Consider the following 27315-nt stretch of genomic DNA (forward strand, 5'->3'; position numbering starts at 1 on the left):
TGGGACAGTTTGGTGGGGAAAAAAAAAAGGTGATCTGTAATTTCCTTTCCATGGAGGCTGCTTGTGGGAGAGAGTGACATGAATAGTGAAGGAGTGGGGGGACTCATCACAACAGTTGCTGCAGTGGGGCCAGCCTGGATGTGGCACTCAGCAGTCACACTCTGCATGTGATGTTTGCTCTTTACACTGGCAATTCACCTTTGAGCTTTTTATAGACTAAGGTGTGTGTATGCTGCCAGAGCCCCAGTTTGATTAGACCTGTCATAGACTGTTTACTCTGTGGTTTTCATGTTTTAGGTGGCTCAAACACAGGTGACAATCTTCTCCTTATTTTTAATTTATTTTGGGTTGGTTTTCTTTTTTCCTGGTTAAGCTCTTTTGATAGCAAAGGGGCAATGTCTCATACCACCATTTTTCTGCTCATGTGCATCATCTAGCACAGGGAGAATCAGAGGATGCTCCTAGGCTGTGTCCCGCTGCAAAACATTTCCACTGGGGAAAACAACATCCTTGAACAAGAACTGGGTGCCTCTGGGCAGCCACCAGTGTCTTCCTGGGAGGCTGGGACAGGAATGAGGAGCCAGGTTTAGTCCTGCCTGCTCCAGGTTGACCCACAGGCACAGCTTCCCACTGCTGCCTGCCAAGGCTGCCAGCAGGCAGAAGCAAGGATCTCAGGGTCTGTGTCATGCCCTGTAACACCAGCTGCTTTGCAGCAACAGCAAAATGGAGCAAAACAAAAGTATGCTGCATTCAAGAGGAAAGGCCAGGCTATTCCTGCTGCAGAAAGGAGGGATTTCCAGGGCAGGACTGCAGGCAGTCACATGAAGTCCTTACCGGTGGCACATCTTCATGTGACAACCATCCAGAAGAGTGTGACAGGAAAGACCTCGAAAAGAAAGGCAGTGAGAAGTGGTTAATAAATGGATGAATTTGCACATTTTATGTCTTCTTTCTGGTAAGCTGCCATGCAAATTATGCTGATTTAAGTTCCCCTCTCTGCAGGAAGTCTGAACACCAAGGGGTTTTTCTTTAATGATGGTGTTCAGCCCTGACTGAAGCTTGTTCAACTCATACTTCAAGGAAATTTCCGAATAGCAGTTCAGGCTCAGCTCCAGTTATGGAGAAAACAATGATTCTGGCTAGGTTTTGGGTTGGGCTCTGCTGTTACTTGGCACCATGCTCATGTTAGCAGCATGACATCTCCTTCCAAGAGGAAGGAGCCCAGGATGCTCCACACTCCACTGCAAAATCTCCCCTACGGTGTCTGCATAGCTTTAATAACTAGTTGTCATCCTTCCTGAAACTCTTCCTGAAACAGGCATAAGTTTGTATGCTGATATCACTGTGTGGCACCTGGCCTCTCTCATCTCCTAGGCCCTCCACCAGGGAAACAGAAGTGGTGGAGCAGCTCTCAGCCAAACCCCAGGGCTCCTGCTGAGGAAAGCACAGGTGTGAAAGCACAGGAGTAGTCTCTGGGCTCAGGGATCAGTTACTCTCATCTTGCAAATGGCTTTCGTACTGTGGATCCATGGTAATTATCCTTAAAACAAGCTAGTTTGGCCCGTGGTATAATGCAAGGTGATTCAGCGTCAGGAGATGCATTAACTGCACCAGGGTAAAGCCATGACCATAGGCAAAGCCTCTGATGCAAAGGATTTCCACACCCATTGGTCTCTCCTTCATGAATCTGAGCCCTCATATTCAGGATTCATGTGACTTTAATCAGACTTAGTTTAATTCTCCCTGGAAGCAAAGTAATAAGTATAATTTAACCCACCACTTTGCACAGCCAGCCTCACTGTACTAAAAGTCTCCAGGGTAGATAAACCTTCGGACCAGAATACAGGCAGCTGCTCATCCTGTTCATTATTCTTCTGCCACATGCCATTTGTTAAGTGAATGTTGCTGACAACAGCAGTTTTTTTGCCCCCGAGAGTGGGAACAGAAGCAGAACAGTGTGAACATTAGTCCTCTTACCAAATTTCTGCCAAACTGGTTCCTTATTTGCATTGTCACTCAATGCCATGCACAGTTAATTCCTTTCAAGGAAAACCAGAGACAATGCAGTCAGTTCTTGCAACACCAGCATGCATTATGAGATAACTTGTGATCTCCCCTCAGTTCATATCAATACAAAACTAAGCATGTCTGTTTCCCTTAGAAAAATATTGCTTTCATGATCATCAAGAGAACTTGCTAGTGAAACACTTTTTTGAGGTTGTTTTTGGTTTCGGGTTTTTTGTTTGTTTGTTTGTTTGTTTTTGTTTAAAGCAAGAAAATTAAAACCACCAGCATTTCTTCCCTCCAGGGTGCTTAATATTAAGCATAATTTGGGGTAATTTTTAAAGCTCCTCATTTATTGCACATATTAATGGCAGAGAAGTACTTATCTTGATGTGCTGACCAGGTGTTGGAAAGATTTTGCAGAAACAGAGCAAAACTTGGGGTCATACCCTCTGCTGGGCCTGACCAAGAAGCTTCCTTTTATTCACAGAGAAAACTGCACTGTGTTTGCAGTAAATCTCTCTTTTAACATACCTATTTTCCTTTCCTTGGGTAAAAAGAGGACATTATGCTACTTAATTTCAAGCAGCTGTTTTAGAGGTTCAATAAGTCCTCAGATGGTCTATTTAGGAGAGGCTGTGGGTGCAATTCACTGTACTCTATGAGGAAGATATTTGCAGTCAGTGAGATCAGTGCCTCTGATTGCAATTCCAGCCAGGTTACTTGCTTATTTACACACAGGGGTTCCTGGGGATATCCATACAGAGCAAACAAAAGGGCCTTCTTATTCCTATTTCCAACATGGGTAGTCATTAAATTTTTCCTTCTCTTCAAAAAAACAGCTTGAAAACTCTCTGAATGGCCCTGTCAATTAGAACACCCATCACAAAAATGTTAGGAGCCCAGGTAAACTCCTAACTACAGCTGCAAAAACGCTTAATTTTGGTTGTGAGGATGGATTGCAAAAACAGAGCTTGAAAGGAAAAAATATTATTTACATTACCGTAAGAGTAGCAACACTTTACCTCCACAAAACTAGGGCAGGTTTAAAGTCTACGTACTGAAGATACACAGTGATCCAGTTTCTACCAAAAATATATATACGTATTTCTGGGAACCCAATTCCTGTTTGCTGGCAAGGAATGTTGTAGCAATTCCTGTACAGAGCCGTGTCACCAGCAGCTCATATATGGAACTGTTGTCAAGTGAGAACAGACAAACCAGACTCCAAAGGCTGGTGTTAAATGTTCTCATTTCTGTCAGGTCTTCATATTCCTGTGCTGTGTATTCTTAATTAAATTGGGAGCTGCCTGTTTCTGCTTGCCTAGTTCAGAGTAGTCATTTTAGAGTAAACGTTCTTTTGGCTGCATCTGTTCTCAAGGGATACAAAAACTTGACAGATCTCAAGTCCAATTGCTATTTTAGGAGAATCACTGGCTTTTTTACTCACACTGTAGGCTGGTTCATACTGTGACTTTTAACTCCTGGATGCTTGCCTTCAGAAGTGTGTGGGGGAAAGGGATAAAATGAGGCTCTCCAGGGATGAGCAAAGGAATGGCACACCAAAGTTTGAGAGACTGTGCCTCAGTGAGAGCCTTAGTTGGCCACACGAGGCACTGGGTATGAAGAATTGCATTTGAAATGTTTCTGCACACAGCATGAGGAACAAGCAAGAGGAGCTTAGAAGCCCTGGCTCAGCCCCAGAGATGCACTCTCAGGCATAAGTGAGCCTTCAGGTAAGGATTAAAGGACAAACAAACAAAGCAGATGCCATTGTGGAAGTATACTATAGGCCTCCCAGTCAGGATGACAACACCAACAAATTAGTCTTTAAGCAACTAAGAAGTACCTGTAAATCAACACAGCTGATAAAACAGGTCCATAAGATTACTCAAAAACCTGTACTTCTTGGTACAGACACTAAGGGAACTGACTGGGCAAGGTGCCCTCCTTGATTTGTTGCTTGTTAACAGACAAGGGCTTGTGGGCAAGGGGATGATTTGTGACTTCCTTGGCTGCAGCAACCATGAAGCAATCAAGTTTAAAATCTCTGCTGACAGGAGGAAGAGTGCCAGCAAAACTTCAACTCTGGATATGAAATGAACAAAATTCAGGCTGCTCTGGGAACTAGTTAGTGATGTCCCCTGAGAAAATGCCTCTTTACTTTCTGGGTTTCATTCTTTTTCTTTTTTTAACTCCATTCCCTTCCTTCTCTCCTTCCCCTCCATGGTCCTGCATTTTGTCATCCTCTTTTGAAAGCATCCTTGCCTACGAGGTGGAAATTAGCTGCATGGATGGAAGTGAGTGTATGGCCTTTTCTCCATCTTCCTTCTGTCCCGCAGGCATCCACACCTCCTCTGCTGGCCTCCAGACTATGAGACCCCTTCTTCCACCTCCCTTGGTGTGGCTGGAGGCGTGTGAGGCCTTTCTGCCCAGCCAAGGTGGCAGAGGTGTGTGTTCTGTCGTTCCTCAAGGGAGCTAGGGCAAGTCCAGAGGAACTGGGCTGGAATGTGTGTGGCACTACAGATGATGGTCTAACCACTGGAGGTGAAGATCAGAACCAGCTTTCTGTCGTGGTACCTTTTGAATGGGAGTAATCTTTGGAGATGCACTCAACATTGGAGGTTGTATCTTGGTTTCAGCACTGGGCTCCCAAAGAGGATGACAGTGCTGTGACATGGGAAGCAGAGCACCCAGGCCCAGTGTTTCCACTCAGGATGACGGGCTGCCCAGGGGAGGTAAAGCTCAGCAAGACCTTTCTATCTTGGAAACTTCTGTGTGGGAGAAATCCTGGGATGTATTCAGTATTGGAGGTTGTATCCTAAAGCCTGCTGTGAGCTCCCGAAAGTGCGTGGCAGTGCTCTAACACGAGAAGCAGCGCAGCGAGCCACAGTGCCTGAGGCACACGAGGGCTGCTCAGGGGCTGTCCCGGGAGGGAAAGCAGGAGCAGGCCGGGCTCGGAGGGGCGGAGCGGCGCTGCCGTGTGCCGGTGGGCAGGGAGAGCAGGAGGAGGGATGCCGTCCTGCGCCGGCCGTTTCGCGGCACAGCCGTCAGCTGACGCCGCCGTTTCCTGGCTGCCGCCCGCCATGCTGCGGCTCCTGCTCCCGCTGGCCGCCCTGGCCGCGCTCCTCCGGGCGGCGGTGAGTGCCCGCCTCGCCTTCCCCTCCGCCAAGGACACCCGGGGAGCGGGGGCGGCTCTGAAGGGCGCGGGGGGCTGGCTTGGCCGAGGGAGGGCTGGCGGGGCCTCCTCCCGCCGCCGGAGGAAGGCGCTTCGCCTCGATCCTTTTTCAAACCGTGAGCCATTTGGGGCTCACGGGCGGCGCGCAGGGTGCCGCTTCAGGGCTTGTGCTGCGCCGCGGGGGAGAGCCGGGAGCCGGGGCTGGGAGGGCTTCGTGCCCCTGTCCCGGGCAGGTGCCGCTCCCGGCCCTCCCGCTGGCGCTGAGGGAGGCTGGCGGTGCCGCTCTCCGGGCTGATGGCCGCGGTGGCTGCCCGGCCGGAGCGCTGCTGCCAGCGCCGGGGCTCCCTGCACCCCGGGAATCGCGGAGGCCTCGCTGAGCCGCTCGGGGCGGCGGGGGAACCGGTACCGACACTGCTGGGGGATCCCGTGGGAAAACTTGCTTATCCCGTGGTGTGTGACAGGAGGGAAAGGGGTTTTTCCTGTTCTGCCTCGGTTCTGTTGTAGCCGCCTTGTGCCGGGGGACGCCATACCGCAGCCTGAGGACAAATCCTCAGTGTCCGCAGTTCTCGTGGTTTATGCCTCGAGTTTGAGGCAGTGTCACTGTTACCTTGGTAGGTGTTGCAGCTGGATGGGGCACAGGTGGTTAAAGATGTATGGAAAGTAGAACAGCGTCGTGTGAGACCTTCGTGGAAGGGAGGATTGGGTCACGGGTAGTGTGGTCTCTGAGGGGTGAGGCTGTGACTGAGCCTTCCCAAATTTTGAAGATGGCAGGTAAGAGGAATGGAGAACCAAGACTCACCAAATTTGATACTATTAGCATTTTTGGGGGATTTAATAGGTTAGTTCCAAACAGATAAAGTGCTGTGAAAATACATAGTTTCAAGACTTGGCTGCTGGGGGAGGTTGTAGAAGCCAACAGTATTCAATAGATTTAAAAAAATGGATTTGCTAAATTTAAATATGTCAGGTTCGTAAACCGTCTAGAAATGACTATGCAGGGATTTGCCCTCTAACATCCCTCGTCTAATAACTGTCAGCTGAAGGATCATGAGGGAGCAGACCACAAACAGTGGCCAGGGTCCTGTCACTTCTTTGGACAGCATTTTTTATTGCTGCTGTCCAGACAGAATATTGCCTAGTGCCTAGGTGATCTATGGACTTGAATCAGTAGGGCATTTCTTGTCCTCTTATCTTCCTAGCTCTGTGTATTATCTAAAGAGGCATAAAATAGCACTATTTCTTAAGAATAATCTAGTAACAACTGAGAGGGCTTGGGGAACTGAGGCTGGCAGGCACAATTTCTCCTATCAGCCCACAATCCCTTGACACAAGCAATGAGGGAAGGGGTCTTTCTAAAATTTGGTCTAGTCCTTGAAGTAGATCAGGGTCCTGTCATCACAGAGGTGCTAATGTTTTAAATTAGCTTGGGAGGGTACCTGCAGCAGATAAGCAACCTATCAAGCTGGGATTTGCAGACTTCTGGGCTCAGGCTCAGTGCTGAGCCCTACAAGACTGCTTTTGTGCCCTAGTTCTGAGATATTTTTGGCTGTAATGATTGCTTGCTTTTTCTGTGTGGATTGAGACAGGAAGTGTTTTGAAAACAAGTGTATGCTATTATGGGGCTGTTATGTCAGTCATGGTCTCTGTTGTATGTTATGAAAGACTATCCAAACTTTTTTCATCTACAATTAAAGTAAAACAATAGGTTTCTTTTAAATAGAAATGTACAACCTGAGCATTAGTAGAAACACTGTGACTGAGCAAAATACACAGCAAACCAGGGAATGCTGGTACAATTCAAACATAACTTGCTTATTTGTTTTCAATCTGTTAGCACACATGCATTAGACTTTGTGCTCCACTCTAAAGGAGCAGGGTGTGTAGTGTTTTAATGCCTTTTCAACTTAGTTGCATCCTGTCAGACCAGGATTTGCTAAAACAGGCATTGAGTCCTAGAAACTGTACATATGGTGGAAGTGAGCTGGAAGCTAGTAGCAAAACACAGTATGAGTTTCACTGATCCTACTGATTTTCAGGTCTTTGGAGAAGTCTGATTCACAACTGCAGGCAAGGATATCTGGTGATACATCGTCTGCAGTTGCTGGGAGCACAGTTGCATCTGTTCCAGTGGGGATTTCACTGCTGCTGTAGCATGTGCTAGTAGAACCTCTTACATTTGGTAAGAATGGTGTAGGATGATGCCTGCTTTTCAGGTAGAGCCAACTACTTGGCAAGAAGAACAAAAATCATGTATTAAGTTAGTGTTAGAAGCAACTTAGTCTCAGAACATGTACGAAATTTACAAATGCTATAGTGGTTGTTCCCAGGACTCACTGTATCCCTGTTGGGATGTACTGCCATCTACCATGAGGAAGTCTTAATGAGGAAAGAACATTTTAAGAAAAAACGGGGGGTGGGGGGGAAGAAATGATTAAGGGAGGCAGACAGGGAGCTTGGAAGAGGACTTCCAGAATCCAGTCTTTCCTGTTGTCTGATTTACTCCACCTCAGGACATCTCCTTTGTGTCTTTATGACTGTGGTTCTGCATGACCCAGCATCTTGTGTAGTATGTAGAGTAACAGTCCTTTATTGCAGTCTGGGAAAAAGGGAATGTATGTAATATTTTAAAGCGGCTCATACTGGTTCCTGGTTGCAGGCTTTGTTGACCCAAGTCATCCCTTCATAACCACATTATTGACTACTGGAGACTTCTGCTGAACAGAAGGGAACGGTCAGGAAGCAAAGATGATCTCCTTCAAGCAGCTGCCCATTGAAGCAAAGGCTGCAGTGGCTGCAGGAGTGGTTTTCTTCTCCATGATGCTATCGCGGAGTTACCTGGCGGAAAAACTCGATTTCAGGACGCGGCGCTGGCTTCTAAGGCTGCAAATGGCACTATTTGCTAATACACTCATGTTGATGGGATCTCTTCATGTTTGGAGAAGCACAGTCACCACATTCACCAGGTCGTCAGCTGCCAGTTCCTTCTGTTTCATGCTGTGGAAAATAGCTGTGTTCATGTTTCTCGCTTTGGCTCATTCAAGCTTCTTTACATTGCTATTTCTTGTAGCAGAAGAGCCCTATTTCTTTTCTTTAGCTGCCTACACTTGCTTGGGGGCCTATATTATTCTCATCTTTTTCCTCTTCACTCTAGGCTCTGTAGAGCAGGCTTACAAGTTCTTGGCTGGGAGAGGCGCTAAGGCAGGCACTGGCAACAAGAACAGAGCAGCACTGAAACCAGTTCTGGCAGTCTTGCTGACTGTTGTGCTGACTGTTGTTGGGCTGTTAAATGCTTCCCAGCCTCCTACTGTGAATTCAGTGGAGATTCCAGTTCACAAGCTGCCCTCAACAATGAATAACCTGAAAGTGGTATTGCTTTCAGATATCCATCTGGGGCCTACAGTTGGGAAGACCAAGCTTGCCATGATCGTGAGAATGGTTAAGGCTTTGAAACCAGATATCACCGTGATTGTCGGGGACCTGACTGACGCTGAGGCAAAGATCATACGACCTGCTGTTGAGCCTCTTGGAGAACTTGATTCCCCTTTGGGGACTTACTTTGTCACGGGAAACCATGAGTACTACACCTCAGATGTTAGCAACTGGTTTGAGCTGTTAAAATCATTTAACATTCAGCCGTTGCATAACGAGAACGTGAAGATTGTTTCACCAAAGAGCACTTCCGACTGGTTCTGCCTGGCTGGCGTGGATGATATTGAAGCAGATGTGTTGCGCTACTCAGGACATGGCATGGATCTGAAAAAAGCTCTCAGAGGTTGTAGCAGTGAGCATGCAATAGTGCTCTTAGCTCATCAGCCTATTGCTGCAAAGTGGGCCCTTCAAGAGCGACCAGACATTAATTTAATTCTGTCTGGCCATACACATGGAGGGCAGATTTTCCCTCTAAATGCTGGAGCTTATCTTCTGAATCCGTTCTTTGTTGGCTTGTACAAAGTTGGGCAGAACACCTTTGTCTACGTCAGCCCGGGGACGATGTACTATGGAATACCCATGAGGCTGGGCAGCAGAGCTGAAATAACAGAGATAATTCTGCGTTCTCCTTGAGGAGTTCTCCATTTGACAAACTTCTAAATTTTTTTTTTTTTTTTTTTTTTGGCCAGTATATTGGCTCTTCTACTATGAAAGCAAATCCTTTTTCAGGGAAGCCAGAGAAGATGTGTTGAGCTGAACTTTAGCAGGTTCTGTTAAGTTTGAGCAGAAAACACTAACTGTATCTTGGGCCTGTGAAACAAATTTGGGGCATGTTAAATTACTGAAGAGATTAGGTCTTTGGGTTCGTTATCAAGGTTTTGCATTTGAAGATAACACTGATGTCATGGAGATAATTTGTGTCCTGTGCATGTTTAGTAATATCTGTATCCTGCAGCTACTTCATGTTCCAATGTTTGCTATCCATCAGGAAGCTGCCTTACCAAATCTCAGGCAGGTGAAGTTCTGAGCTTGTGCAGTGAAGTCACGTGTGCATGTTTTGCAGGAAGGCCTGTAAGAGTGCCCACTCAGTATGTAAACTCTAGAAGGCTTATGCTAGATTTGTTATGGGAAAGGAATAGTTTAGGGGTTTTGTTTCTTTATTTGAGGCTGCGTATCTTTATCCTGCTAGCTGTCTGCAGCATGCACCAGGGCTTCCAGTCTGGGCTTCTTACTAGTACAGTAAGCTGCCAGGCATCAGTTCTGCCAGGCATCAGATACAGTTTTGTCCAGTTAAAAAGTTGGTGAGACTGACACCAAAAGGTAAAGGTAGCTGTCTTTCTCAGGCATTTTCCCTAGAATAGCTGGGCATCCAGTAATTACTTACTGAAAGTAGCTCTAATAAAAGCAAATGAGTAAAATTTCAAAATTAATTTCTGTTGCTGTCTGAGCATAGAGTACCTCCTGATATAAAGCACTAATTCCAAAGCTCAGTGTCTTTAGTCTTCATTCTGTATTTTTTTCTTTCTGCCTTATTTCTCCTCTGTCATTTTTCTCTTGCAAGAGTAAGTCAATGCTATTTGAAAACAATGCAGATAGGTTAATGCTTGAAATTTGTTAAAGGCTTTAATATTTCAATTAAATTATGTCCTGTTTTAATGAGACTAAACTCTGCAACAGGTGACTTTCCCTAAGAGCATTTGCGTGTCAGTGTCCTCGTTGTCTGATGGGCAAATAGCAGAGTAACCAAGATAATGACTGATGGAGGATTTCTTCCCATCTTTCACAGAAGGGCTTAACATAAATTAGCATAATTCTGGGAAGTTTGAGATATTAGAGAATAGTGATGCAAACATTCTTGTTTCTGTATCTTTGCATTCACATAGGAAAGCCAGGATGTAAAATAATGTGTGAATTTTGTCCGGGCTGATGAAACACTTCTGCACATCTTCCTCTCCTCCCTCACCTCAGTGTTGCTGCATAAAATATCACAAACAATTGGAGGCTGGGAATGCTGTCTCTGTAGTCTGCAGCTGTAGCCACAGGGTTTCCCTTGCTCTGCTTTTCTGCCCACCAGTACTCAAGTTCCTCTCAGGCAGACCCATGTAGCATGGGGCAAAAGAGAACAGTTCTTATACAGGAGACTGAGGATGGAAGATCAGACCTGTAGTGTTCAGTTTTTGCTGCCTTCCTGTGTGATCCTGAGCCAGACAACCAAAAATACTTTATTTCATTCTTCAGCTTCCATTCTCATTTTGAAGGAGACGTACATGGGGTGTGTTTGAAAAGTATCACAGGCTTTGTAAAGTTGAGTTTCTCTGTAAGTTAAATCTTGAAGTTTCACTTCATCAACTCTAGACCTCCCCCAGTCAGTTGCTAATTGCTTGGCTGGTTTTGTTTCCTTTTCCTCTGTACAAACATCTTATATTGTTACTCAGGAATAATGAGAAATACTGTAAATATGTTATGAAGGTCAGTGGAATTGTTGGAGAAGTCAGTCCTCTTTTAGTCTGAAAACTGAACACCCTATCAGCCAGGCTCTCCACTTGCCAGATTAGATAATTTCTGTTTCCCACCACCTATAATTTTGTAAACATTTTTTTATGCTTGTGTGATAATACCTGCTTAGGTATCCTGAAGTTTCCATATGTATTCAACACTGCCCATTGCCCATGTGGGATCCTTCTGAGACCTTTTGCAGTTGATGGCATAGTGTCAAATGGTCTTAGGTAGAGAAAATGTTGACAGCCTGTAACCTTCTGTTTACTTGTCAATATGCCTTCAGCCAAAAGCTGTGTTCTGGATTTAGTGATGCAGAGTATTCCCTCTAGACCAATAGTCCAGAAGGATTGTTTTCCACTTGTTGCACTGTGTTATTACCATGTTAAGAAGACTAATTGTTAATCAAGTTTCCTCAAGAGGAAATTAGTGGGACTGATTTTAGATGTCAGTTTCTCAGTGAGTTGCTAGTATTATTTATCTTTTTTTTTTCCCTGCCTTTTTAATTTCTCTCTTTACTCTGATCAAGTATGTGTAAAAATCTGGCTGAAGGGGTCCTTCCATTCCAGGATTTCCTCATTACTTTGTATGTGCCTCTCTTGGAAGATAATTATGTATCCTTTCAGAAGCAGATATGGATCCTTTTAGGAATGGTCATCTTGTCATTTCATAGATTTATTGAGTTCTTGATGTAATTTAGTTCTTGCTCTTTTTATTGTCTCTCCCTCTGAAAGGTTGTTTGCTTGGTGATTACTTATTACTTAAAATGTTTTCTTTGTGTGCCAAAACACTTCAAAGCCCTTTCTTATTTTGCTTGTTAAGTGTGAATGGAAAGGATCCTAGATTAACTTTCTGTTTGTTAAAAGGAATGAACTGTTTCTATAATCTCTCTAATCAGCAATCTCTAACTGTCCTTCAAGGTTCCTTCTATAAGTTTTCCAGTTTGATTTGAATGTGCACAATGCAGACCTGTGTTCAGTATTCCAGATGAAGAAAAATTGCTTTGCTGCTTATTTTGTAATTTTTTAAAATTTTTTTTCTTGTAAATTTTTTGTGTGTGTGTGTGTAATGTATTTAATCTGAAGAATTCAACTAAATGAATATATATTTCACCCTATAAAAGGCCAGTTCATTGAGGGGTGAGGAGGAGTTAACTACTGTCAGAATTAATAGCAGAATGTAATAGTATCATCACTTTGTGAAAATTATATTTATTATATAATTATTATAGAATGGATTTGAAAATATGTAAATTGTGGTATCACAAATGCTTTAAATGTTGGGATTTAATAAAACTTTATTCTTCTATCCAGAAAGATGCCTCTAATTACCTTTTATTTTGTACCAGTATGCATTGTAGCAGTTCATGCTGAATAGTTTTAACACATTCATTCTATTTATCAACAAAATACTACAATAAACCTGACTAGTTTTGGAAAATTTTATACCCCCACTGCTAAGCAAGGCATGGGGGAAAGTGGGAAAGGTAAGGCCATTATTACATTTGCCTAAAGCCTACTCAGAGAAAAAAGTTCAAACTGAAGGGGTGAGGATATAATGCAGAGAAAAGGACCACTGCGAGGAAAGAGAAAGGTTACTAAGAAAATCTTTTGGAAGGAGCAGAAGAAAATGAGTGGTTTGTGGTTCTCAATTTTGATACTTAAGCTTTGGGGTAGAGAAAGAGGTGTTTTGTGATTGATGGTCTGCATAAGAAAGGCTAGAAATCTTCACAGGTAGAGGTTTTGTAAACACATTTGTTTGTTTTCCAAATAAGAAAAAAAACTGTTTTGTAAATTTGGAGAATGAGAGATGCTTGCCACTGATCAATAGTTCTGAGTATTGAAGATGGGAAAAGAGTCCTGTGTCGAGAGACGTGCACGTTATAAAATGTTGAAATAACATTAAGGTTGAAAAAATAAATTTTCAGTTGATTTAAGAAAGGAAAAATTCTTTAGCCCTTTTTCCATGTGAGTATGTTTTGAAGATGTAAGGTGCAACACTATACTATTGCCTGTAAGGGTCTGAATTTTCAGCTGGGCACTGGTCTGATTTGGTATGAATGAGCTGGTGCCCCAAAGAGTGCTGTTAGTGTGTGTCTGTTGAATCTGCTCACCAAACGAGCAGACCCACCATCCCATCGTGTAGGGAGACAGAGTGGGAATGAATTCCCTGCATATTTACAACAGTGAGTATACAGTATTGGCAGAGCCAGACAGAAATTCATGAGGAGAGCTCTCTTGTTTTCATTGCAAGCCCTGGTGTGCACGTAATGGGTCATCCACTGACAATAAAATGATCCTGAGGAATTGGTAATGAAGGGAAGTCTGTTTACAATGAATGATGAATGAGGTGGATTGGAAGTACTCTGGTAGCTTCCTCCATCTCCTCACCCATGTAGTAAGACTGTCAGGAAGTGTATATGTTGGGAAGGTGGTTTACAGCTATGGTCACAGCTTTAAAAGCCTGACTTCTAAATACTAGCTGGTTTAATGATGACCACTTTCATAATTAATGCCTTCTTATAATTGTTTTAAGATAGCCTTGGCTCTCTGCCAGAAGTGTCTATCCCTGAGGGTGTGTAAACAGGTTTTTTTTTTCATTCATCACCTCTGCAGTTCTCTGCCATAAATGGAGCAAGTGTCTTTTCCATAGGCCTCCTGACCTGGTTAGTCTAAATGAGGGGGCTAAAATCCTCTGACAGGAACATCATAGCAAGTTGGTTTTCCTCTCTTTATTTCCAGGCATAATGGACTTTTAAAGTGTAAGGTGCTTCTATCCATATTTATGCTTTTTTTGGGTTTCTTTTCTGCGTTGTTGCACTTGCGTTATGAATTCCGTTTAGTCTTTATGTTTTGAAACACTCAGCTTTGCATTCGTGCTGTGACTTGTCACAGTGCCCTGGAGTAAAAAGCGATTTAAGAATGTGAAACATCTGCTTGGTGTTTGTAAATGTGGATAGTTTTCTTTAGGGGTACACACAAGACAATTCCATCCTAGTGCAGCATACCCAGCAATCAGGATGCAGGTTATAAATGAAAGATCAGAAAAAAATCACATACATTTGCACTGAACAGAAAGTAAACGGCTGTACATACCTGTGCATTCTCTGCAGCAGTAGTTTCCTGGAGGTCTAACAGCCTGGAGTTACTATAGCATCATAATTTCATATGGAGAATCCCAACCTTTGAGTTACCTTTGTTCCAGAGCAGTTGGTTTGTATTTCTTAGTTCTGTGAGGTCCTGATTTTATAGAGGCCTGACATGTCCATACCTTTGTTGAGTCAAGATTTATTTATCCTGTTAAATAATCTTAAGAATGGGTCCATGTTTTTGGAAACAGCATAAAAAGCTTCTGCTGTGCAGCACTTGCAATCTCTCGCTTTTCCTGTTTCCCTGCCAGCTCCTTGCTGTATATTCTACTATCTGTTGTTACACCTCCACCACACAATTGCACTTTTTCACGGTTGGCAGAATGCTTTGAATTGCTATGTGCCTTTAGGACATTTTCCACAGGGTTTTTTAGGTTTTCTGTAAAATAATGCCTTTGTTGCAGATACAACATGCTGTTGCCTTCCTTCTTGGAGTTCGTAGTCTTCAAATGATTGTAGAGTGTTATCTCAGTTGCTGTGTTTAATGACAATCTAGGGGTAGGCAGGTTTGCTTAGTGATTTCACCCTCCATTTTTCAGGAGGGAGTGCATTTTCTTTGAACTATATCTGCGAGTTTATATTCTTGTTCTTTTACCCTGTGAGACTTTGCACTGGCTCCTTTTTGCTGATTTGTTGTGCTAAGACTCAGATGGGTGATAGATAACTGGAGGAAAGTCATTCACCATCTCTTATTTTAGGAGCATTGTATCTTCTACTGTAGACAACCCACAGGCATGGTATAGCCTTGTACTCCATGTCTTTCAAGGCAGAAAAAAAATTATATTGTGTGGTTTTTTTTTGTTTGTGTACAGAATGTACCCGAGAGGAGTTTTGGCATTGATTATGATTCCAACTGCTTTGTCAAGGATGGGAAACCTTTCCGTTACATCTCCGGTAGCATTCACTACTCGAGGGTGCCCCAGTATTACTGGAAAGACCGCCTGTTGAAGATGAAGATGGCAGGACTTGATGCCATTCAAACGTGAGTAGCTGTTGACTTTCCAAGTGATTTGTGGTCCTGGGAGCTGTATGAGAAGTCATTAGGAGGACTGCTGCCGTTGTTACTTGGTTTATTATTTTTTTAGTAATAGGTGAGAAAGCTCTGGAGAAGTGAAGGGTGGTTCAGGATGACCATGAACGCATGAACTGGGCAGTTGGCCAGGTTGTAACTAGCAGTCAGTTTCCCTTGCTTCACAACCCAGGGTGCAAATGTGACCTGGAATAAATTGTTGGACTGTGAACTTTGGCAGCTACAGAACGGTTGTATGTGCCCTGCCTCTGCAGGGGACGTGGTATTCTCTGGTCAAGAGGGAGACTAGGTGAGAGGAGACAGCCTGTTAATACAGCTTGGGTTCTATCACCAAGAACCCTTGAAAATGTTGGTGAAGACTGCAGTAATATTTAGAGCTATTTCACCAAAAGCATTTAAATTGAGATAAATGGATGGGGAACTAGATGTACTTCTTTAAAAGAAAAAGAATGTTTAAACAGCTTTCAGTTTTGTGTGTGTGTGTACAAAAGAGTCCATTTTTCTTGTCTTTTCTACCTGGTTGTGTACTTAATTTAATAGATGAGGCACAGATTAAAAAAAATTCAGTTTTATAAGGGAAGTGGTAAAAAAGTATAAGGCATAACCTCTTCAGGCAATGGTTGTAATTCCCAAACAGGTTTGTTTTTCTTTCTTAAATCATTGCATCATGCAAGACTTGGAATTTCTCTTTGAAACCGCCTGCTTTTGTGCTGTGGACACTGCTGGTTCTGGCAGTGCAGAGCCTGTAGGGCATGGCATTTTGCTCAGTGGGAATGTTGCACAACCTCTCCTTTTTCACCCTTGAAATCTGTATTGTTAGACCTGCAAGTTGCAGGGTTGCCTTGTGCACTTGTGGATGAGATTAGTTGGAGTTAGCATGTGAAGGACAGACAGCAGGGAAAGAAGATGAATTTTTCCAAATTTAGGGTTCTCTTTTTTTTTCGCATATCTTAAGACTCTTCCCTGTGGTGGGATGATACAGTGACTGTTTGGTGAGTGGTCTTTGTAGTAGTTTTTGTTGTTTTCTATTAAAAAATCAGGTTCTGTCCACTCACATTAATAAGAGCACTGGAGTTAAGTAACACACTTGCTCAGGACAGGGTTGCTGATTTTGCCCAAGTAATCACTTTTTTTCTGAAATAAAAGTAATTTAAAGTGGTCCTGAAAATTACACCTTTGGGTGTCTGGCTTGAAGGTCAGACAGTGGTGACTCCTATGATCCATTGTGTCTCATACCTCTCTTATTTCTCTGATTAATTTTCCTCCTCCTGCCGACACCCATGGGTTTTCAGTGCCCTCTGTTCATTTCCAGCTTTTTTAAACAATCCCTTCCATTTCTTTTTTTCCTCTTCTTGAATTGCCTTTTCATGTCTCTACTGCACCACTGGCCTTTTGAGATAGGAATATTTTTTTCCATTCCCCTCGTCATGGTTGTTCAATGGCAAAATTGCTGCAGGGCTGGTTTGGGTTTTTCCGTGTTCCTTTCTCCCTCTTCCTTTGTCATCTCCCACTAACAAGATGGGTTTTTTCCTTCTTTCTTTTCTGTTTTTTTGCCTTGCTGAGATCTCTTATTCTGCTTTACTGTTTTGTGTTAGCATCCTCTGCTGTGCAGGAAGGCATGAAGATTTTTGTTGTTTTGCTAACTGATCTCTGTTGGTCTTGGGAGAGCTGAGCTGTGTCTGTTTTGGTACAAAAGGTGCAAGTGGTTGTGGCACCTGTGGCTTTAGGTGTTGTTGCTGGATCCCAGCATAACAGCTTTGTTAGAGCCTCCTTTTGTTTTTCTAAGAGCAGACTGAGATTCTTTAACTTTCTCTCCCATTATTGCTCACCTTTGGGTTTTTTCTACTATGGTGAAAGATAAATCAGAAAGTGTACCTTAGAAGAAAAAAGACTCCCATGCCTTGCATTTTCTACAAGAATCATGTACAAGTGTCTTTCCATTTGACTCTAATCTCTCTCTCTTTTGATGCTACAAAAGCACCTTACTCACCAAAAAAACCACTTTTGTTTTTCTTTGAAGTTTGCCAATAATCAAGCCTTTCTGCTCTTATTTGAGATAAAGCTGTAAGTGTTCACATTACCCCAAACAAACTGCTGGGGGTTTTTTGTGATTTTGGTAAAAAATGGAAATTGGTCTACATGATTATTTAGTTACACTTTTATTTTCTCTTCTCCTGCATAGTCTTTCCTGTATCAGTTATACTGTTAGCAAGGGACTGCGATACAAATTGTGTGAAGTCATTCTGGAACATGCTGCAGCACTGCCAAACTTTCTGTTAGAATGTGGTAGTTGGACTCCCAGTTTTGAGGCCACCTCTGGAGACTGTGATTTTGCTGCTTGGGATTTTTCCCATAAGACAGGGAACGGTCCTGCTATAATTTGAAATATGGGAGCCTTCCTTGTTCTTATCAAGGCATTCCCAGTGAGGTTTACCACTTCAGGGGAAACATGATCCTTTTATTACAGGATTGTCTTCGTAAGTACCTTGTGGTCAAAGCCAACCAGACCTGTTCTCCTGCCTGTTTTCTGCAGCCTCTTTTCCAAAAGGCTTGCTATGCCTTGATGCTCGTTGATGATCATTCAGCTCATGACTGAGGCAGCAGGTCATCCTGGAATCTGGAGCAGGTGAAGCCAGTACATGTATATAACTGTCTGCACCTGGTAGCATCTTAAACAATAACAGAACATGAGAAAAGGGGTGACAGGAAGCTTGATCTTACATTAAAGCTTAAGAGATCAAGGCCTACCTTTTCTAAAGAGCAGGTTGAAATTTAATGTTGTGGTTGGTGTGACATCCCAGAAGGCGGTGGAGGAGGATGCTGAGGAGCTCACTGCCCTCCTCAGCAGACAGCACGCAGAGGTGCCTGGTCACACGAAGGTAACTGCACTTGTTTTCAGTTCCTGAGCTGTGTCTGCCAACTGGAAAGAGGTGCTGGTTGACAAAGGCGTCTGGAAAGCACAGGAAGTTTGGGGGCTGTTGTGCAAGGAGCAGATAAACGTTTAACCACGAGATGGGGCTGAAGATATACAGGATTTACTGATCAGTGGAGACGCTTCCTGGAAGAATCCGCAGTTACCTTTACAGGCTCATAGAAAGTTAGAGAAATTTCAGCATTTTCTTTGTTTTACTCCATTTGTTGACTAAGGAGCAGAAAGCTGTAAACCTGTGTAAACTCCTTCTAAGAAGGAGCTGCTGTTTAGAATGTCAAACACTTGAAATTTAAGCAGTTTACTGTTTCTAACAACTCATATATGCGTAATTTCACTAGCATGGTCATTTAGGAAAGTAGTACAATTTATTTAATTTTACACTATTAAAAAAATCCCACCCTGGTATTACAGAGAAAATTATTTTGTACGTTGGGTAAGTTAAAACGTGATTTTTTTGCCTGTTGATAATCACTGAAATAGGAGAGGAAGGCTGTGACTTCTAAAGCAAAGGAAGCTTAGGGCAAAGGGAGCTTGAAATTGTGTGTAAATCGAAAGTAAGTGCTATTACTCAAATACAGAAGAAATACCATGTTTCAAGCTTGAAAGAGGATGTGTTTCCTTTATAAATTCATTATTCTGTAGCTAACACAGTACAGGATTAACAACTCACTGTAAGTTTCTACAATGGTATGTAAGAATTATAAAAGACACTAAAGACAACAATTTCAAAGTAAAATTATTTAATTTGAGGCCATAGATAGCTGTAGAAAATATACTGGGGGATTCAAGTGTCTTAGTAACAATTTTTAGACCACTGTTTAAAATAACTTTATATCATGATTCATTAAGTAAAAAAAAAAAAAGTTTTGCATACAGTTTTTTCTTGATCTTCTTCCCTTTTTCTTCACTAGAAACTGCTTTTTTTCCAGCCTTGTGGGTCAAGCATGTGACATAAATGAAAACTATTTCTGGAACAATTTTTCTGTCTTCTTCCATCTTGAGCATAAGGGAACTGGAGAATCCATTTGTCCTCATCTCAGACACTATTAAGCATATTTAAACGTTAAGATTTGTTTCTAAAACAAGTTCATAAAAGTCTTCAATTAGTATATTTCCACATGGTTCACATATTCATTAAATGCACATGTAAATTTTTTACATGTAGGTTAATCATGTACTTAAAAACAATTAGAGCAGCTTGAGACAGAAATAAAATATACCACATAGAGGGGGAAATATGCAGTTTGATGCCTGAGTGCCTTGCTTTGACTCTGTCCTGGCATACAAATTTTAAGCTTTATATTTTCAAACAGAGGCCTAATATTTGAGAGGTATCATATTAACAAAGGTTGAAAGATTATAGTTTTTGTACCTGATGCTCATGTGCATGTCTGTCTTATGAGTGCATTTCAGTAGTGCACTCATGAGAGGGTTCCTGTTTTTCTTCCTTATTGAAAACATCGTTTTATGCACTTTGCCTTTTGGGTAGTTACTACAGAATTACTGTATAACATACAAACAGACCCAGGCAGGAAGAAAAGTGTTGCCTGAGAGGATCTTTGCTTGACTAGACACAGTTTTGTGACTTTTAGAAATTTTTCTCGAATTTGTTCTTTCTGTGACAGTGGCAGCAGTTTTCCTAAAAGAATTACAAAAGAATTACAAACCCACGTGCAAAACAGTAAATGCGTGAAGAATGAGTTTTCCCATTCCTTTGAATCCTTGCTCAGGTTGTCCATATCCTAATTTTAGTGTCTGTCTCTGCTTTACTGCCACTTAGTGCTGTGGCAAACAAAACACTTGTGGTTGTCAAGCAGGGACCATCAACTACATTACTTGTGGTAGTTGGTCGATTACTGTTTCTTTGTTGTCTTGCAACCGTGTGTATTTTTTTTTATTTCTGTGGGATCTTCTGTGCTGAGGTTGTGGTCGCCTATGTTCTGGAAGTAGGAGAGGTGTTCTTTCAAGTGGTGATCTGCTTGTTTGGTAGCTTTGCTGCTTAGTTGAAATGAAGTTTTACTTTGTCCAAGCTCTCGGGCACCTTAACATCTGCTTAACCTGACTGTTCTTCCAGTGGTGGTTTTCCAGGACTTGCATTGTTCCTGGTCACTGACAACTTTCAGCACCTAGATGCAATACTGTTTGAGGCTTAGGTGTTTTTCAAGTTCCTTGCAGTGGCAGCAGCATGGACCTGTCAGCCTTTTTGGTGTTCCCTGTACAAGCTGGGTGATCCATTCATGAAGGGTCATGTGCAGTTTTGGGCAAGTTCATTCTTGGCCTCCTCCTTCATGAGTGGTTTACCACATTCATCTCCTCATCAACCTCCCACCACTGTACAGCTGGCAGCTTCAAAACTGTTTACTTAAATTTTGGAACAGACATGGTTTCAAAATGGCACTGCCAGAACCTCTTCTTGCACTGATAGGGACTCCTGCTGACATAACCCTAATTTCAGTGTTAATTTTAATGCCTTGTGCCATATGAAATACCTCAGAGAAGAAAGGCCCTAGAGTTATTCCTGTCTTTTACTGATCTGAAGGATCAGTGCAGCATTACTTATCTCTGGGGTATGTAGTGCAAATAGTTGTTATTGAGAATTCTGGTTTAGTCCCAGTTTCCTAATAGAAGGTGGTTTTCTCTCTCAATAGGTATGTCCCATGGAACTACCATGAACCTCAGATGGGCACGTATGACTTTCATGGTGGCAAAGATCTGGAATATTTTCTGCAGCTTGCTAATGACACTGGATTGCTTGTTATCCTGAGAGCTGGACCTTACATCTGTGCAGAATGGGACATGGTATACAACCTTTTGTAACAGCTCTTTTCTAGGGTAAATCTAGTGCAAGTATTTCTTCAAGTAGACAAACTTACTTGTCATATCCTTGGACAAGAATCTTGGTTTAGTGTATCCTAAGTGCATCCTAAGTGACTTCTTACAATACAAGCTTACTCTGTATTTGTTTTTTTAATTAGGAATTTCTACTTTCTTGTAGAAAATACAGTTTTCATGTCTCATGAATTGAGTGGCTAAATGGCTAAATTCTTCTTAGGTTTCCTAAAAATGTCACTGAAGTGTTTCCCTTTCTTTTCCCAGGGAGGTCTTCCTGCATGGCTCTTGGAGAAGAAATCAATTGTTCTCAGGTCTTCTGATTCAGGTAGAGGCATCAAAAAAGGCTATCAAAAATACACTTCAGCAGGAAGGGGACTTGCTAATTGAGACCATTACTAGATAATTCATATTTCAGTTCAAGCTTTCTTGTGAGTAAAATCTCTATTACTTTTAATTAGAACAGTGCATTCAAAAAGTATTCAAGAACTGAGAAACTAGGGGAGAAAGTTTCTGAGGCATTGTCAAGTTGGTGCCAGGAGGGCAATCATTGTCACCATTGAGGAAAAGACAGGTAGCTTCAGCTTTGAGGTTTTTGGTTTTGCCACAGGCATTCATAATGGAGATCCTTCCTGTCTGGTCAGTGTGCAATCCAGAACTTGTTACAGCATTCTATGTGCTCCCTTTTCATATGAGACAGGAGATTAATGTGTTTATTGAAGTGCATGTAGGGGATGAATATATAGATATCATATCCAACTTCAGTTCTGCTGATTGTGGGTTAAATTATCTAGTTTAAAAAATAGTACATTGATCAACAGTTGAATTTGTCTTCCTGTTGAAATGTATTAGGTCAACCTGAGAGACATAATGAAGTCCTTTTGATAATTTTCCAAGTTCATCAGTATTTAATTGTTTTATTTTTTTAGTAAACTGTACTGGAAGCTGACATTTATGAACAAGTATAAGAGCACATCTGTTCAACTATAAGAGCAATCTATTCATTAAATGCTCTTAATAATTTATGTAATTAGAACACTAGGTAAAAATAACCCATATGTGATTTAAAACAAAAATAGAAAAAAGCAGAAGAGTTGTGAAACAATTGTACTTTGTGTATCATAGATTACCTGGAAGCAGTAGAGAGATGGATGAGTGTCCTTTTGCCAAAGATGAGGCCTTACCTCTATCAAAATGGAGGTCCAATCATCATGGTGCAGGTAACTTTCTGAAAATCAGATGAACCCAAGCAGCATGAACGCTTATACTGCTCTTAGAGACACTCTATGGGTCTTGGGTGGTGGTGTCAAAGGTGGTTTTTTTAAGAGTTCGAGGCAGCTGAAAGATTCTGATGAAATACCTTGTCCTAAAGAACTGAATGCCCTGTTTCTAGAACTCAGAGGGCACTCATCTGCTCTGTCAAATTGTTTGCCGCAACCATATAAAGCAATAGAGGGAACTTGTGTAGCTTTTTAGATCTGAGGTTCACATAAAGCCAAAATACATTACAATCACCTGGAGCAATCTGAGAGGAAAAAGGGGAATAATAATATCCATAGATAGATAGAAGCAAAAGCAGGATGGCATAAGCCTAAAGCTTGTGACAAAAATGACCTCAAAATTTAGCACCTAACTTGTAAATGTTTAAGGACATGATTTTGTATGTTCATGGTGAGTAGCTTCTCTCTTAAACTCCTTCTCGATGTGCAAGGGTTATTGTTCCATATTCTTAGTATTTGATCATAACAAAAGCTTTATTTAAATTTTTTTAAACTCCCTCACTGACGCAGGATGAGATAAGAGACCCTTCTTGTAATATGCCCAAGATAATTTTGTTGAGCAATGTGTTTTACCTGTTGAGCAGAAGCACTGGGCAAAACTATTCTTTGGCAGCAATAAGATGCTTATAACAGGATTTTCAGGAATAGCCTTCAGGATTGGAACCTATTAGATTTGGAGGTCAAGAGTTCATCTCCTTGGGAAAGGGGCAAGATGTGTACCTCTCGAGAGTAGCATAGTTGTCCTTCTCCCCTAAGTGCTTTTGAGTCTATTGCTGGGATTTTTGGTTCATGTGAGCCCTTTGTAGATACCTGTTCTGAATGTCCAATTTTGTTGCAGTTTTGATCGTTTCACAACCCATTCTATGGCTTTATTGTTCTGCTTGGGAGGTGGGATTTAAATCTCAAATTTTAATAGAGGCTGTGTTATGATCACTGTACAGTAGATACTTTTGGGTGGGGAGAATTTTGCAGGAAAATGGCTTAGCTCTGAACAGTGATTGCTCCACTGTAAGATACAGGTGAGAGGAATGAGTCTTGCCTTCTCTTACTCCTCAGATCTGGAGTTAAAATGACATTTCCAACATTGCTGTCAAAGGAAGAAGAAGGTTGGACTTGTGGTTTCTGGTTTTATTAGATGCAGGCTAAAATTGGCTACAGCTTTACTGACTTGCTTTTACTCTGCAGGTAGAGAACGAGTATGGAAGCTACTTTGCTTGTGACTACAACTACCTGCGCTTCCTTCTGAAGCTCTTCCGCCTGCATCTTGGGGATGAGGTGGTGCTCTTCACAACTGATGGTGCAAGCCAGTTCCACTTGAAATGTGGGGCCCTCCAGGGTCTTTATGCAACAGTGGACTTTGCCCCAGGTTGGAGACTGCTGTTTGATAACAAAAATTCTGGTTTCTGAGTTTTTGTGAGAGGACAAACTGATTTGACTGCTTGCCAAACATGCCTGCTTTGTATAAATGGGGTAATAGGCATTTATGTATATTTGGTGTACTCTTAAATGTGGAAGAATCACCCATGAGCACCCAGTTAGAGAGTCATAATCACTTCCTTCCATCTTGAAATCATGAATAAGCAATTTACACTGCTTGTAGTACATATCTCCTAAAAATTAGCAATAATAGTTGACATTGATTCCATGTAATTTTCTTTTGTGTTGGGGTTTTTAATGTCTGTTCTAGAATCCAGCCATCTAAAAACCTTTTTTTTTTTTTGAGGCAGAGGTTATTAGGAAAAAACAAACCTGTTGAAGGTCATCATTAGAAGTGTGCACACTGCTGCAGTTTGCTGTTATGCAGGCCTGAAGAATGGCTAAGGATAAGGAGTGTAATCAGAAAGCACCCTTTTAATAGGAGAGTTAAGCATTTAAATGTTCATATACTGCATGGACTTGACAAAATAGGCTTAAGGCACAAGAAACAAACTCCAAGACAGATATTTTCATTTTTTTTAATGTGTGGCCTCTCCTGTACATTATTCTCTCTAAAGCCAGACATGTGTGCTTAGCAGGGGTCTGTTTTCTTACAAGTAGAATCAAACTGTGAGCTCCTTCATGTATATCATTTATGAAATGGTGAGCTACTCACCATAATGGTTATTTCCAGCCACTGTGGCTTGAGCCACTGGGAGCAATCAAAAGTGAAACACCTCTGTAGAGATTGCCTGGCTTCTTTTCTTCCCCATAGCCTTGATAACAAAACCCCAGACCTAGACTTTCCAAACATCAAATAGCAATACTGACACATCTCAGACTTTGTGCCAGGATGTCATTTCTGAGAAAAGCTGGGTTTTCAAAAGATGTATCTCAAAAGCAAAAACATGTACACAAGCATGCATACTTGCATGTATATATTTTAGATAAATTTTGTAAATTAAACGTTGGAATCAAAAGTATTGATTCCTGTGTTTGCTGGAGTAGTTTTCTTATCATGATTTTTGCTAGGCTGGAAGGGAGCTGACACCAATTTCAGTAAAATTAAGGACCCAGAAAGTCATGGATATAGCAACTCAATTTTATTTCTTTCTGTTTATAGGTGGCAATGTCACAGCAGCATTCTTAGCTCAAAGGAGCAGCGAACCTAAGGGCCCTTTGGTATGTCTTTTCACTTAAATTTTTTGTATAATTTCTAATCTTGGAATTGTTAATCAGAGAGGAGTTGGCAGCAGTGCATTAAACAGTTTTAGGGACCTGTTGGTGAAGACACAATTTCCAAATCAAAAAAAGTGAATAGAGGAGCTTCTGTGTGTGTTTGTCAAATCCACATTAACTGCTGTTCTGCAAATGCTATATTGGTCTCAAAAAGTATTGATTTTGTTTCAGTAGTTTTCCTTGCTAAGACAAATGTTTACAAAGCAGCAGAGACACTAAGGATGGTTAGATGATTTAGTGAGATACATGTGTAGGTGGAAGTTAAAAGCAAAATGAAGAGGGCAGGTTAGAGGTTGCTTCCTGTTTTCAGCTACCCTAGAGATTTTACACAAGCTATAGTGGGATGTGTGAATACTGAAAGCCATTTTGACAAAGGGAGAAGGTCCGTTGAGGGTACAAGATTATCTCTGTGCTATGGAGTTGTTTAGAGAATAATCTGAAATATTTATTTTTTATTATATCCAGTCTTTGTATGCTATTCTGCAGAGAATGTGTTGGTTCCATCATTTACCTGAATGCCAAGCATCTGAAACACATCCTTGTTGACAGGTTCCTGGGAAATCCATGCTCTATGGTGCTTAAGCAATTATTTTCGAAGTGTCTCTCTAAAATTATTGAAACAATCCTGTAATTTCTTTGACCAATAGTCTGCTGAAAAGGACTGATTTAGTATTTTGTTGTATTTACAGCAGTTTAAAAATGGGTCGGCTTAGTCAAGGTCCCTTTTTTGCCTTCCCTCTTACAGTTAGGAACCTTAAATCACATTGCATTCTATTCTTGTTCCCTCTTCATGTTTTCCCTTCCTCTTTTGCCCTTCCTCCTTTCAGGTTAATTCTGAGTTTTATACTGGATGGTTGGATCACTGGGGGCACCGTCATTCTGTTGTGCCAGCACAAACTATAGCTAAAACACTTAATGAAATCCTGGCACGTGGTGCTAACGTTAACCTGTAAGTGTGTGTTCAGTAGAGCTTAATTTTGGGGGGATTTCTTTTCCCAGTTCAGCAAAACCTGATTTTTTTTCTTTTTAGGTACATGTTTATAGGTGGGACTAACTTTGCCTATTGGAATGGTAAGAAATTATTTAAATGATACTAGTGGTGGAGGGGAGCTATTTATGAATTAGGTAGTAATGTATTCTGTGAAAGAATAAGCTGTGCCTACTTCAGCATGGCAAAGGATGACTGCAGTAGCTGTTCTCTGTTTATTACCATTATGTTGTACCAAACCCACATGGTACATATCTTTGCCAAGGCTACTTTTGCTTGACTCAGTCCTGTGAAACAGTTGAAACACAGAAAAATGTGTTTATCTTCAGAATATTTCACAGAGTGGTGTAAGCTCACAAGGACATTGTCTTCCATCAGGAACAGTTTCTTACGCCAAATCCCAAACATCAAGGCCTGCCCTGAATCTGAAAATGTAGCAGAGTCTGGTTGTAATCGGAAAGAATTCTGAAAGTTGATACCTTTGGAAAAAAAAATCTTTTCCACTGTTTGTATTACTTTTTGCTTTTTCCTTCTCCCCTAGGTGCTAATATGCCTTATATGCCTCAGCCCACTAGTTATGACTATGATGCTCCACTGAGCGAAGCAGGAGATCTGACAGAAAAGTATTTTGCCTTGAGAGAAGTCATTGGTATGGTGAGTGTGCCCAGGACATTTTTAGAATAGTTCTTTGAAACATCTCCAGTGTACTCCAAAGTCTCTTGTTCTTGTGTTGGTGTAAATTACTCCTCAATTTACTACTTTCAGCAGCTGGGGGAAGTGAAATGGAACAAGACAATTAGGCCAACCTAACTGCTTCTTGTTATGAAAGGGAAAAGATCTTGCACCTCTTCTAGCTATCCTTTCTGTCCCAATAGCTCCCTCCTTCCTTTTGGAGGAGATGATACTGTTGTAGGTCTGACACTGACGTGATTCAGCTCTCTTTTTTGCTATATTTGTTTTCTCTCAGCTGAAGGTCAGTAGGATGAATCAGCTCACTCAGTTGGATGAGAGCCAGGGTTGCCACAAGGAGAGCAGAGGGAAGGGTTTGGCTGGGAGCAGAGATGCAGGAGGAGTGCAGAGCGTTTCCTTGCAGCATCAATCAGTTTGGTCAGCTTAGGCTCATGATTTGATAATAAATAAAGCTGCATACTGCAGCTTAGTGCTTTGGCTGTCTATCCCTGGCTTCATGTTGAGGTTTTGGCCTCTGTGAGAAAGACCAGGCTTACTCAAAAGAACACATCTTGGTTTTGTGTTTTCACAAACTGCAGCTAGTGGGTGGGACCAGCTTTGCCTTGCTGTAAGAGTGCACAGTGTCCACAAACTGGAGGTTGAAGTGAAACATGGAA

The 27315-nt window shown here is 41.9% G+C and overlaps 2 protein-coding genes across 3 annotated transcripts in view; both read left to right on the forward strand.

Moving 5' to 3' along the window:
* The first annotated feature begins 5002 nt into the window (after positions 1-5002).
* GLB1 (galactosidase beta 1) overlaps positions 5003-27315 on the forward strand; it is a 41111-nt gene continuing 18798 nt past the window's right edge. Inside the window, exons 1-10 of the mRNA XM_085051306.1 lie at positions 5003-5144; positions 15068-15237; positions 20866-21016; positions 21314-21374; positions 22172-22266; positions 23512-23692; positions 24866-24924; positions 25809-25930; positions 26012-26052; positions 26511-26623. Of these exons, the coding sequence (XP_084907432.1) occupies positions 5019-5144; positions 15068-15237; positions 20866-21016; positions 21314-21374; positions 22172-22266; positions 23512-23692; positions 24866-24924; positions 25809-25930; positions 26012-26052; positions 26511-26623 (1119 nt within the window). The 5' untranslated portion in view covers positions 5003-5018. The remainder of the gene's footprint in view (positions 5145-15067; positions 15238-20865; positions 21017-21313; positions 21375-22171; positions 22267-23511; positions 23693-24865; positions 24925-25808; positions 25931-26011; positions 26053-26510; positions 26624-27315) is intronic.
* On the forward strand, positions 5010-12423 carry TMPPE (transmembrane protein with metallophosphoesterase domain). Of its 2 annotated transcripts, none has more exons than XM_085051307.1 (2): positions 5010-5144; positions 7839-12423. In XM_085051307.1, exon 2 carries the CDS (start codon positions 7928-7930, stop codon positions 9242-9244), a length of 1317 nt encoding a protein of 438 aa, XP_084907433.1. In that variant the 5' UTR covers positions 5010-5144; positions 7839-7927; the 3' UTR covers positions 9245-12423. The 2 variants fall into 2 exon arrangements, with proteins under 2 accessions (XP_084907433.1, XP_084907434.1); XM_085051308.1 differs by lacking the exon at positions 5010-5144 and adding an exon at positions 7222-7361.

The sequence above is a fragment of the Lichenostomus cassidix genome, chromosome 2, assembly GCF_008360975.1.
Source record: "Lichenostomus cassidix isolate B80296 chromosome 2, HeHo_3.0, whole genome shotgun sequence".
In the NCBI taxonomy this organism is placed as follows: Eukaryota; Metazoa; Chordata; class Aves; order Passeriformes; family Meliphagidae; genus Lichenostomus; species Lichenostomus cassidix.